This window comes from Barbus barbus (genome assembly GCF_936440315.1).
Source record: "Barbus barbus genome assembly, chromosome: 15".
In the NCBI taxonomy this organism is placed as follows: Eukaryota; Metazoa; Chordata; class Actinopteri; order Cypriniformes; family Cyprinidae; genus Barbus; species Barbus barbus.
In genome coordinates this window covers 30,569,077-30,582,521 of record NC_136743.1, presented here as the reverse complement: position 1 = coordinate 30,582,521, position 13,445 = coordinate 30,569,077, and the positions used below count along the sequence as shown (strand labels likewise).

The window sequence follows — 13,445 nt, the reverse complement described above, 5'->3', positions numbered from 1 at the left end:
TGACTTTTCAAAATGCTAACCTTCAAACAGATCAACAAATTATGCAGTTTCATTAAATGTTATGCATAAGGCCATAATGTTGCCAGTTACAGTGTGAGAGCTTACCATGACTAATAAATGAGCTAACTCTGATCTAAAAAGGTCAGTCTTAAATTCAGTCATAAAGTAACAACATTTTATCAAAACAACTACAGTAAGACTGCACAATATGCACTACAGTAAGACATTAGTGTGTACATTGAACCTATAGACAGTGCGTGCTCTACTACAAAAATAAAGCATGTTTTCAAGCAAACTTTGCAAAAACTAAGTGTTTACCATTGATTTACCCTGTTGTCTGTGACTGTGCATTTTGAGAAGTGCATCTGAATGTCTCTCATCTGAGACAACCTTATCAGGTCTTGGAGTCTCTACTTCACTGTGTAAAAAAAAAAAAAAAAAAAGTTGAGAAAAATTAAAAGTTTAAGGCAACCAGCTTCAGCAAATTTTTGAGTTTTCTCAACTTACTTTTGTAGGAGATTTTTGAGTTCTCTCAACTTTTTGTTGTATAAACTGAATACAAGAAGTTGAGAAAACTCAAACTGCTGAAGCTGGTTGCCTCTCAACTTTTTTTTACTGTGTACCTAACTGTTGAGTTGAATCAGGCGTGTTTGATTAGAGGACACACAAAATAGATACTTCAGTTCCAGGATTGAGAGTCACTGCTACAGAAAACAAAGCAGGTATAGGAGAGGGACTGATGGCTGTATATATGTCAATACTGTTTAAAACATTGCTACTGAATTAAATGATAGTTAAAACACTAAACTGAAAGACTGAAATCCATTTGATGCTATGGTGGTTAAACCAAATGTCTACATGTCACAATGATAATAATATGACTATCTGTTACAAATGTGATCATGTATTTGGAGTGTGGAAAATGTGTGTTTCTTAGAAATAGAACAAAAAAAAGCTAAAAAATTGTACCTCACTGATATCTCCAGTTATATACACACCCTGCACAGGGAATTGGAAATGAAAGAATGTGAAAAACTAAGTTGAGTATACAAACCAGAATAAATAAATCACACATCTCAAAACTGTTGTGAAAGCTTGTGTGCTTCTAATAATAAAAGGTAACGGGTGAATGAAGATAACAGCACAGGTGAGCATATATGCCCTCGAAAGAAGCCAGAAGATGACCGCGGGACATTTCTGGCAGAGCATAAAACTCTGGTTGATGTCCATGAGTTCAGCAGTCATTGCATGCTAAGAATATGGAACAACAAAGTGCTCAATGTGACTACTTTAATTGACATATTATTACTGTTGAACGTACAGACGGGGCCAATTGGGTGCCCTAAGCAGGATTGTATCGGTGTCCCCCCTTTCTCAAATATTATGGAAGTAAAAAATAAAAACACCTACTATAGGGGTCAAAATAGAACTTTAATAATATAAAAGTAAATAAATAAATCAATTGTATTATTTACAAATTACAATTGTAGCTCTAGACAGTTACCTGTGGTTATTATTTTTATTTTAATACAGTTGTCTGATTGATTTTATCAGAAATCACTCAAAAGAAAACTAAGCAGTTTACTACGATAAAACCATGGTTAATGTTTGTAAGGGTTGTGATGCCCACATGTTTTTTGTTGAAGACATTATAGAGGCTGTATAGCAAAAAGATGGCCAAAAATTAAAGATTAAGTGGATATTTGAATGAAATGTTTGGTCGATAGACTATTAAACAAGGATATGATCGTCCTGTAAGTGTAACAGCAGCAATTACCAGGCCTTTGGCTCCCTTTACAAGCATTTATAACATGTAATGTTGAAAAAAAAAAACATTAGACACCATCACAAAATTTGTAATGGTTTTGGTTATAATGGGACTTGTATTGGTTTTAATGGAAACATAATGGAACCTTTTGGTCTCTGCTGGTAATTGGTCTCCTTCTATTGCTGGCTTGTTAAACCCAATAAAGCCTAATGGAATATGTCCCAAAACTGTTTTTTTAATGGTTAAAAGTTGATGGTTTGTAATGGTATTTGTGATGGTATTAGAACTTTCTGCCGCGTCACGTTTTTTTGTTGCTGCTGTTGTTTTTGGGATGGTGCCTCCCTGGGAGTTGGTGCCCTACGCAAACTGCGTACTCTGCGTATAGCCATTGGCGGTACTGCATAGAGACCAAAATTTATTAAAATAATTCCTTAATAAAACCTGAAAATGTGCCTTTTATAGGTGCTGTATGTAATTTTTGACTGTGCTATATGTTTGCAGATATTTAGAAATCCTGTTAAGCTCACATAAGTTACTTGATTCTCTGAGAAACAATCTCTGTGACTCCATTATCTGTGTTTATGGAAAACACAGCGTATTACATCCATGGAAGATTCACGAAGTGAGTCAATGATCGCAGATTCTACATGACGCCTTGGCATTCATCTGAAACGCTCTATGACCAGAGGAATATTAAAATGCAGGTGAATCAACTAACCAACTTACAGTCGGTGTAAAGTTCATCGCCTTCCACTGTCAGTTGTGCTCGATCGTGTTGCGTGTCCTCAATCTGGCAACCCGAGTGAGTTTCCAGTATGAGGAAGAAAACTACTCTCTTCAATATTTTAAATGTGGACTGCAGCACCACTAGCTGTCACTGAACCTTTAACTACTTGATTTTTTTTCTCAAATCTAAATATGTTGGATATGTTGAAGTTGGATTTACAATACAGGCAGTAACTTTGTAAATAATGTTCATTTTTTTTGCACAGAGTGATCGTTTCACTTCATAAGACCTCAATATACAGTGGGTACGGAAAGTATTCAGACCCCCTTAAATTTTTTAACTCTTTGTTATATTGCAGCCATTTGCTAAAATCATTTAAGTTCATTTTTTTCCCTCATTAATGTACACACAGCACCCCATATTGACAGAAAAACACAGAATTGTTGACATTTTTGGAGATTAAAAAAGAAAAACTGAAATATCACATGGTCCTAAGTATTCAGACCCTTTGCTCAGTATTTAGTAGAAGCACCCTTTTGATCTAATACAGCCATGAGTCTTTTTGGGAAAGATGCAACAAGTTTTTCACACCTGGATTTGGGGATCCTCTGCCATTCCTCCTTGCAGATCCTCTCCAGTTCTGTCAGGTTGGTCGCATTCATCTTTCCTTCGATTGGAACCAGTCGTCCTGTCCCTGCAGCTGAAAAACACCCCCACAGCATGATGCTGCCACCACCATGCTTCACTGTTGGGACTGTATTGGACAGGTGATGAGCAGTGCCTGGTTTGTGTGCCACACATACCGCTTAGAATTAAGGCCAAAAAGTTCTATCTTGGTCTCATCAGACCAGAGAATCTTATTTCTCACCATCTTGTGGTCCGTCAGGTGTTTTTTTGTGTCTTGCACTGAGGAGAGGCTTCCGTCGGGCCACTCTGCCATAAAGCCCCGACTGGTGGAGGGCTGCAGTGATGGTTGACTTTCTACAACTTTCTCCCATCTCCCGACTGCATCTCTGGAGGTCAGCCGCAGTGATCTTTGGGTTCTTCTTTACTTCTCTCACCAAGGCTCTTCTACCCGGATAGCTCAGTTTGGCCGGACGGCCAGCTCTAGGAAGGGTTCTGGTCGTCCCAAACGTCTTCCATTTAAGGATTATGGATGCCACTGTGCTCTTAGGAACCTTAAGTGCAGCAGAAATTTTTTTGTAACCTTGGCCAGATCTGTGCCTTGCCACAATTCTGTCTCTGAGCTCTTCAGGCAGTTCCTTTGACCTCATGATTCTCATTTGCTCTGACATGCACTGTGAGCTGTAAGGTCTTATATAGACAGGTGTGTGGCTTTCCTAATCAAGTCAAATCAGTATAATCAAACACAGCTGGACTCAAATGAAGGTGTAGAACCATCTCAAGGATGATCAGAAGAAATGGACAGCACCTGAGTTAAATATATGAGTGTCACAGCAAAGGGTCTGAATACATAGGACCATGTGCTATTTCAGTTTTTCTTTTTTAATAAATCTTCAAAAATGTCAACAATTCTGTGTTTTTCTGTCAATATGGGGTGCTGTGTGTACATTAATGAGGAAAAAAAAAAGAACTTAAATTATTTTAGCAAATGGCTGCAATATAACGAAGAGTGAAAAATTTAAGGGGGTCTGAATACTTTCCGTACCCACTGTATAGTCAGGAGCTACAGATATTTTGTGTTGCCTGTGTGTGCTGTTTTTGACTTTTTATGAATCACCAAGGATCACAGTTTCAGCTAAAACTCTTCTTTACTGTTCTACTGAAGACAAAAAGTCAACCTACATCTCAAATGGCCTGAGAGTGAGTACATTAACAGGCATTTTTCATTTTAGCGTGAACTGTCCTTTCAAGGATATTATGATGGCAAAATCATTTCTATGCACTTGCGAAGACCATTTGCAAAAACAAACTTAAAGAAAATCAGAAATGTGTAATACCATAGCTTTATTATTATTAGTTTACAGTGTCATGGTGTATAGTATACAGTAACTTTATCAGCATCGGAGGACTCTGTGTTCAGTAAATCTATGGTTTATACATTCCATGGAAGGTGACTGGAGACATGATGTCAACTTCTGCTCTTGCAATCTCAGACAGGTCCTTGGCATTTAGGATCAGGCAAAATGTAGGTCTCTGGGCTCCAGGCGACACCACAATCGTCATTAAGACACCTGTTAAGCAGTGAAGCATTGAAAAAAAAAAAAAACGTTATACTTTATTTCAATTGTCCACTTTAGACATTTATACTCGCTATAAGTAACTATGCAACTACATGTCAACTAAAGGTCATTGCACACCGAGTCATTTTTCGCACATTATAAAATAAATACGACTTCACGTTGTGTCAATCACGTTTACAAACTGCCTCCGAAATGTCAGACTCGGTGTGCAATGACTTTAACTCTCATTAGAGTATTAGTCGACTGTTAGGGTTAGGTGACGTTCTTGCAATATTACTTACAGTCAGTAGAATTTGTGTTAGGGAACATCAAAATAAAATGCCACTCAAAATAGAAGCTAGACAACACATAATATCTCTGAATATTGCTTATGTCACCCACCATCATCCTCATCCACTCCATCAGGGCTCTGCACAAACAGCGGCTCTGAAGGGTACGAGTCCGGCTCCTGCCAAACCCAGGTCTCCTTAGTCTTCACATTCAGCTTGCAAATCTACGAATCATCAAAGACAGCTTAAAAAAATGCATTCTTCAATGCTTGTTATGAAATACTGATTATTCATACCCTGTCAGGGATAAAGTGGTTGAGGCCCAGCGCATAGGCGTATGTGTAATTCTTCCCGTTGTTCATTTTGTAGTTGATCTGAGGAAACTCGAAAGCTTTGAGATTGAAAATATCACCGTGAGTTTTAATGTCCAGCTTAATTTGAGCTGCATTTTAAACCAAAGGGTATAAAGGATATATATCAAGTTTGTCATACCTTGTCGTGGACCAGAGAAAAGCACCTCAGGCTCCAGCCAAATAGTCCCATCAGCACGCATTGTGGCCGTGGCAGTGGTGTATGGCAGAGACACCAGATTCTTGCCCTGCTCCTCCTGTAAGAAATCAGTGAGAAAGATCGGTCTTGAAGCATCAGGAGTTTCCTCACATACCCATATAGCAAAACATATTTTTTCAAATATATTTTAAAATAAATACATTTAAATTAAATTCAAATAATATTTTCTACCAATATCTTTTTTGGCCATTTCTTTGCATGATATTTTAAATGCATTTATGTTTTTAACACATGTGAACATAGAACACATTTAAATAAAATCAGCAAGGAACATACTTTACAAAGTTCCAAAAAATAAAAATTACAATATATAAAAAATTAAGCGTGATTAATCACATCCAAAATAAAAGTTTTTGTTTACATACGTATGTGTACTGTGTATATTTATATATACACACACATACAGTAAATATCTTTCAAATATTTGCATGTATATATTTATATTCTTATATTTTATATTATATCTAAATATATTTAACATCTAAACATAACATATTTTTCATAATTATATACATGCATGTGTGTGTACATATTAAATATACACAGTATACAAAAACTTTTATTTTGGATGCGATTAATCGTTTGACAGGACTAATAAAAATGAAACATTATTAAATCATTACAATTTTAGTTTTGTACTCTAGTAGGCTCTTTTGTATTTGACTAAATATATTTTCAAATTTAAAAATATACATGATTGAGCCTGACTTTTTTCATCATATATTTAACGTCAAGTAAATTTTTGGCCAGAAAATAATACATATTTTGCAGTATAGGTAAAATATAAATCTTAAGCATTTGTTTACCCGGTAGGGATCCAGAGGAATCACGTATCGCCTGACTTCTGGCTGAGGGGCAATCATGGCGTTTCTTTTCACCTCGTCCCAGTTTGCACGCAGGTTTGCCAGCCACAGGTAGTTGTAGACAAATTCAAAGCTGAAAAATAATACCTTATTATAAAAATGATATCACCTGAAACCAGTTGTTAAATGTAAATGATTATAATGGTGATAAATAATAATAAATGCACAAATCAACCCATGCTTATTAAATCTTCCAAATTAGTTTGACAATTTTCACCTTGAAACATCAGTATTAATACACTGACTTCTAATTAGTCTCTGATTTGAATTAATAATATGAAAAATAATAAACTAAACAATTACATTTACAGAAAGCAAATGCTCAAAATGAGCCTGAAATGCCAAATAATAAGCCTCACTAGGGATAGATCCATTTCCGAAAGCATAAACTTAAAATTACATTTGAGAAGTTTATTTTAGAAGTATACTAACAGTTAAATATAGTAAGCAAATTCTAAAAAAAATTTTTTTTTTTTTTAATTAAATACAATTTTATTTCTCACATTCTCATATTTATTGTTTGTGTTTTTGTGAAGTCATAATTGTGCTATAATACTGTTTTGATCTGTTTGCTATTTTCAATATTTTTCATAGTGTGATTTTTGGAGAATTGTATTAAAACTATATTCAGCTTGAACACAAGCATTATTATAATTATTAATAATAATTAGTGCTGGGCAACTAATCGTGATTTATCGCATCCTAAATAAAAGTTTTTGTTTATATAATATATGTGTGTGTATTGTGTATATTTATTATGTACATATAAAGACACACACATTTTAGCTGATTAATCGTTGCCCAGCACTAATAATATATTGTATTGTAATATATTGTGCCCATTTTCAATTAGTAGTCAATCACAAGTGAGATTTCAGTGATGTTTTGACACTGAACTGCGAAACAAGCCTGGTTTGCATTTCAGAAATCGGCTCACCTTACGCTATCCACTGGATGTAGTTGCTTTAATGTAAGTGAATCATTGTGTTGTACAGTACCTACCCTTTCCAGGCACACAGGTCAACAACAATGAAGCCTGAGTCCTCGTAGCAGTTGATGTGATGGAAAAGACCCATCGCAGCGGTTCTGAATTTATAGTCAATGTATTCTCCTGGATGCTTCCTTGCAATGTGTAGCCAAGTCTGTAGAAATGAACACAACACACTAACAATCTGTCCCTCAATGTGGAGGTTGTGATAGACTTCAGGAGAAACTCCGTTGACCACCCCCCACTGACCATCACCAGCTCGACTGTGGAGAGAGTCAGCAGCACTAAATTCCTGGGGGTGCACATCACAGAGGATCTCACCTGGACCACCAACACCATGTCACTCTCCAAAAAGGCACAACAGCGCCTACACTTTCTCCGCCGACTGAAAAGAGCAAGTCTCCCTCCACCCATCCTCACCACATTCTACAGAGGCACCATTGAGAGTGTGCTGACCAGCTGCATCACTGTCTGGTACGGGAACTGCAGTGCTGCTGACCGCAAGACCCTCCAGCGGACAGTGAACACAGCTGCAAAGATCATCGGTGCCCCTCTCCCCTCCATCCTGGACATCTTCCTTACACGATGCTCCAGCAAAACCAACAGCATCGTGAAGGACTCCACCCATCCCTCCCACAGTCTCTTCCAGCTCCCACCATCAGGAAGACGGTACCGGAGCATCAGAGCCCGCTCCGCCAGACTGCTCAACAGCTTTTTCCCCCAGCCCTGAACTCAAACCACCCCGCCCCCCTCTGAAACCCCATACAAACCCCTACCTCCTGAAACATGGATCTGCATACAGCATTTACTCTTACAGCATTATCGGTGTCAAGTAACTCATATTATCAAGAGATGGATGAAGAAGCAGGAACATACGCCTTTCTCCTCGTCAGATTCAAAGCAGTCCATATAGTTGGATCCTCGGATACTCCAGGCGCTCAGGAACTTCAACAGGTTGATTTTAACAGGCGTCTCAACAAAGACAAAGTAGTTTTCTGTCATCCCAAAACTAGGAAGAGAAAGACATTTATCAACTGTTGATCTGGCTCCATATATTGCACATACTGCATTTAAACAATAAAACACACACCTTCCATCAACAAGAAGGTAATATCGAGTAACAAAACCATAAAATAATATTTGATTACTGTATACTCACAGTTTGTGAAAATGATGTTTTGTTTAATAGTTAGAAATGTTAAAAAATATATTTGTTGAATTCTCATACAGTATGTTCTCGTACTTATTGTTTTATTATTGTAATGTGTTTTTTTTAACTCATAATTTTGTCAAATACTGTTTTGGTCTGTTTGCTATTTGCAAAAGTTACTATTTTTCAAAGTGTGGTTTTTGGTGAATTGTACGAAAACTAGGTTCAGTTTCACCATAAACATCATTATAATGATTAATTACAATATTACACTGTAAAAATTATTTTTCAAAATTGTAAATAAAAGAAAGGTACTGGAGTGTGTTTTACAAGAAAATACAATTTTGTTTCTTCTACTTCATAATTTCACATGTAATTCATTAATTCGTTATTACTTGCTATTTTTTTGTGATTAACTTTTTACCAGCAATTTCTAAGTGAAAACTTTCTTTAATTTATTTTTTTTTCTTCAGTGTAGTGTATGGAAGCCAGAATGATTTAAAAAATAAAAATATATTGTCCTTGTTTGAGTAAATTATGTTTTAGACACTATATGTGACCCTGGAGCACAAAAGCAGTCTTAGGTCGCTGGGGTATATTTGTAGCAATAGCCAAAAATACATTGTATGGGTCAAAATTATACATTTCTCTTTTATGCCAAAAATCATTTGGATATTAAATAAAGATCATGTTCCATGAAGATATTTAGTAAATTTCCTACCATAAATATATTAAAACTTGATTAGTAATATGCATTGCTAAGAACTTCATTTGAACAACTTTAAAGGAGATTTTCTCAATATTTAGATTTTTTTGCTCCCTCAGATTCCAGATTTTCAAATAGTTGTATCTCAGACAAATATTGTCCTATCATAACAAACCATACATCAATGGAAAGATTATTTATTCAGATTTCAGATTATGTATAAATCTCAATTTTCGAAAAATTGACCCTTATGACTGGTTTTGTGGTCCAGGGTCACATATTTTCAACATTTCTCTGCCAATAGAAATAGTTCTAAATGCAGAATAAATAAATACATAGATTCATGCATGCATAGTTACCTGTGCACATATGATGGTTTGAACCGCTCCGCACTTGGGAACTGCACAACCACCTTGGATTTCTCAATGGGGTCCGATTGGTCTGAAAGATTTTGTTGCCATTTAACCAAATGCATTAGTTATCATTTAACCAACCATAGGCGGAGTGTGTGGCCACGGGGACTTGCAGCAAAAATGCTACTAAATTGGACAAAAATGCCCCTGCACAAATAAATGAAATCTATAACGTCTGTTGCTAACAAAGTGAAAATGATTGAAAAGTATTGACTGCAGCATTAAATTAAATTCTGCTCATATTGCATTTTTCTTTTTAAGCACTCGATTCTGTTGAGCTTAGGAATGCAATGACCAATCAGAGGCGTTCAGAAGAGTCATCGCTGAAACTTAGTTTTATATAACATCACTTACCTTTCTGTTTAGGTGGGATTCGGACGATATTGTAGGCCAGCGAGGCTCCCTTCCCCATGCAGTTTCCAATGTTGTAGACCGTACCATCTTTCTCGATGTGCGGATGGGCCGTTACTCCATTTATATTCACATAGTCACACATGTCAACCTTTGAAATGATTAAGCAATATTTCTTCAAATGCTGGAAAGATCTACACAGTATTTAAATCAATGCACAGTAAATCTTTGTCTTACCTTTTTCAAGGTTTCCAAGGTTTCCACATTGACTTTAGTGATATAATTAGTCTCTGTGACGGCGTAAAAATCCTCTCCAATAGGGTAAACATTCACCAGGCAGTTGTCTGTCACCTCAACGCCTTTGAAATACGTGAAGAACCTGCCAAAAATGACAACATGTGAAAATGCTGATGCACCAAACCTGTAAGCATTTTGCTCTGCAATTAATAATCAAACCTGGAGAAGATGTTCTTGCAGGGATCTGGATAAGCACAGGTCCCAAACTCAGTGATTACCACTCGTTTCTCTGTCATAGCACGCACATATGCATCTGTTTTGACAAACCTGAGAGAAAAAATGCCAAGGATAACAGGGTTATTAATTCAACTTAAAACTGGGGGGAGGGGGGCTATAAAATACATAAAAATAAATATAAAATTTAGCTAGTCACCAAAGCAACATTTTTCATTTTAATTGAGTTTTACCCATGTACTAAAATAACTAAAGCTAAAATGAAATTGATTTAAACATTAAAACAAAATAAAACCTACAAAATGAACACTATATAAATAAAAAAATTATAAAAACATGAAACTAAAAATAACAAAAATACACAACAAAACAAAGTTATACTAAAATTAAAATTAAAAATACACAAAAATAAAATGGATTCAAAATATTAATAAAAACTATAGTTAGTATGTCAATGATACTAAAATATCACTGATACGTTTTAAATTAATTTCTTTTAAAGAGTTCATTGGAGCAAGAAACAACACAATAACGTAAAGATTATTTGACGTACTTGCGGAAATACGTGACCTGTCCATTGCTAAAATCAAACTTGTGCATGAGGGCCTGGCCATCGAAAAGATGGAAAAAGGGCTCCGATCCGACCTCAAACAAGCCGGGACCCAGACGGAGCAGACTGCCTTTTATAAACGAGGGGATGCGGCCTAAAACAATGCACATTATGCACAAGTGTTTCAGAACTATAATGATTAACCATACACAGGAAATGATGATTAGCACATATATCATGTGAGCAACTCGAAATGAAATGCAAGCTGTTTCCAGACTCTGAGACCAAAATGTACATCTACTATTGAAAATCTAGAAGAAAAATAAATTAATAAAATAATATTAAGATACATTTACAAAGGAACATCTTTTCCTCTTTTTTCCCCAGAATATTTTCAGTCAATAAATATGCCAAAAAGTGATGAAAACAGAGGAAAATACCAGTGACGGTTGCTGGAAGAGGTTCGTTTAGCTCCTCCACAGTCTCAAAGATTTTCTTATAGCCTCCAGCAGGGTGCTCTAAACTGAAAAGTGAGGAAAACAGTCTTTAATTCAATTTTTACAAATCTGAGGGAATCAGAGCACAGATTTTGCCAATTTACATCATCACTACAGATGTGTTTCCAATTACTTAAACAGCATACATCCCAAACATAAACATCATAAAGCATGTGATATAAAGGGAAGAATAAAAAGAAGGTGCTTACCGGCTAACCATGATTGCTGCTGGGACAGTGGCGTCTGTGACTCGGCTTGTTCTTGTTGGTTTGTCAGCAGAGCCCTGAGTTTTGGGGTTTTTATACTCTATCCTCTTACACAGGTTTACTCTGACTAACTTTGACCGCTGTTACAGCCAGTGACAGCATTGACTAAACAACGAGCCCATTGTACAGGAGCCCTTTACAATAGCCATTCCTTCAAATAGGATTTGAGACTTTCACGCAGCTGAAAACTGTGATGCAATCAGGTGTACAAAATGTGATTGTACAACAATGTAAGAAACAGAAATCAGCTGACAAAACACCCAACAAAGACTTTATTCAGCTAATAATAACACTGACATTCATATGCAGCAGTTTTCATAATAATGCACACGTGTGACCGAGGTTTAGAATATTTCCACAAGTTTTAAATCTTTCAGGAGAGAATATATATATTCTTTTTCTATATTGCACACTAACAAACGGTCAAATCTGGAAAATTTAACTGCAAAAATAGCCTAACAAAATAAAATATTCGTGTTTTGTCTCCAAATGCCCTTTGATGAAGAGATGCTGTGTAATCCAGCCGGAAAACAAGACTACACTCTTAAAAATAAAGGTGCTTCACGATGCAATAGAAGAACCTTTTTGTCTAAATGCTTCCATAAAGAACCTTCAACATCTGAAGAACCGTTCTGTTTCACAAAAGGTTCTTTGTGGTGAAAGAAGGTTCTTCAGATTATAAAAAGGTAAGAAAGAGATGGATCTTTAAAGAACCTTTGACTGAATGGATCTTTGTGGAAGCAAACATGGTTCTTCTATGGCATCGCTTGAAGAACCTCTTGAAGCAACTTTATTTTTAAGAGTGTAAGGCTGATGGTACACAGGGTAACTTTTTGGAGCAATGTTGCTTGGCCACTTTCCCATTGAGAATGACTAGCACATTTATATCTGGATACTTTAGATCGGTCGTGGGCCCCGTGTCTCACCTGCTTGCCCGTTGACAGCAACGTTGCCCAGTGTATCATCAGCCTAACAATGAATTCACATAGACACAATAAATCCGTCTAGCAGCCAAAACCGATGCTTTAAACATGGTGACTGTATAACAAGTGTGAGAGCTCTCAGTCTTCATGTGATTTGACAGCTGAGTGCAATTCAATTGTTAATGTAAGAGTCCCATACAGTCTTTCAAGGGCAAGTTTTCTTCCCTCTTAGAATGAGAAAAAAATACTCATACTGTAATAAATCTATTTATATGCCACCAGTGCTGCTTGTTATGTTTTTGTAGGTTTTGTAACATCTGAGGTCACGAGCATAAAGCGTATTATTGCTGCAGCACAAATGAAGGGCTTTCCGTTTTTTACATTCCTGAACAGATTAACTGTGAAAAACACGTTCGTTTTAGCAACACAGCCAAACTAAACAAGCATAGCATTGCCAAACAAGTATTGCATTTATATAAATGTTCTATTCTGCATGAGTACCTCTCATAACTTTGAGAGTTTAGACTAGAGGGATATCTCTAATACTTGAATTATAGATATCTCTGTCTCTACTTGTATTTGTTTACTCGGTGGCATTTAACTTGTGTTTTCTTTCTGCATGTTTAACATTGTTCATTAATTGAAAAACAGCAGCATGCGAGAAGCATGCATCATTTTTTAATAACTGCTTTGATGATCTGTGGACAAAGTGATAGTTCAGGCAAAAAA

General features: G+C 36.2%; 1 protein-coding gene across 1 annotated transcript; it reads right to left on the bottom strand.

The window, feature by feature from the left end:
• Positions 1-4,251: 4,251 nt before the first annotated feature.
• LOC306881508 (retinoid isomerohydrolase-like) lies at positions 4,252-11,795 on the bottom strand. Its single transcript, XM_079435652.1, has 14 exons — positions 11,737-11,795; positions 11,471-11,553; positions 11,034-11,184; positions 10,466-10,573; positions 10,247-10,388; positions 10,013-10,160; positions 9,605-9,686; positions 8,266-8,398; positions 7,404-7,543; positions 6,345-6,474; positions 5,461-5,575; positions 5,265-5,359; positions 5,081-5,192; positions 4,252-4,690 (listed from the first exon to the last, which is right to left on the bottom strand). The coding sequence occupies exons 1-14, from the start codon at positions 11,745-11,747 to the stop codon at positions 4,545-4,547; spliced, it is 1,596 nt and encodes a 531-aa protein (XP_079291778.1). The 5' UTR covers positions 11,748-11,795; the 3' UTR covers positions 4,252-4,544.
• Positions 11,796-13,445: the final 1,650 nt, after the last annotated feature.

Coding starts and splice junctions, on each gene's coding strand:
- LOC306881508 (XM_079435652.1), bottom strand. Junction 9,687..10,012: donor AATCCCACCTAAACAGAAAG/GTAAGTGATGTT, acceptor AAAATCTTTCAG/ACCAATCGGACCCCATTGAG. Junction 5,193..5,264: donor ACCACTTTATCCCTGACAGG/GTATGAATAATC, acceptor GATGATTCGTAG/ATTTGCAAGCTGAATGTGAA.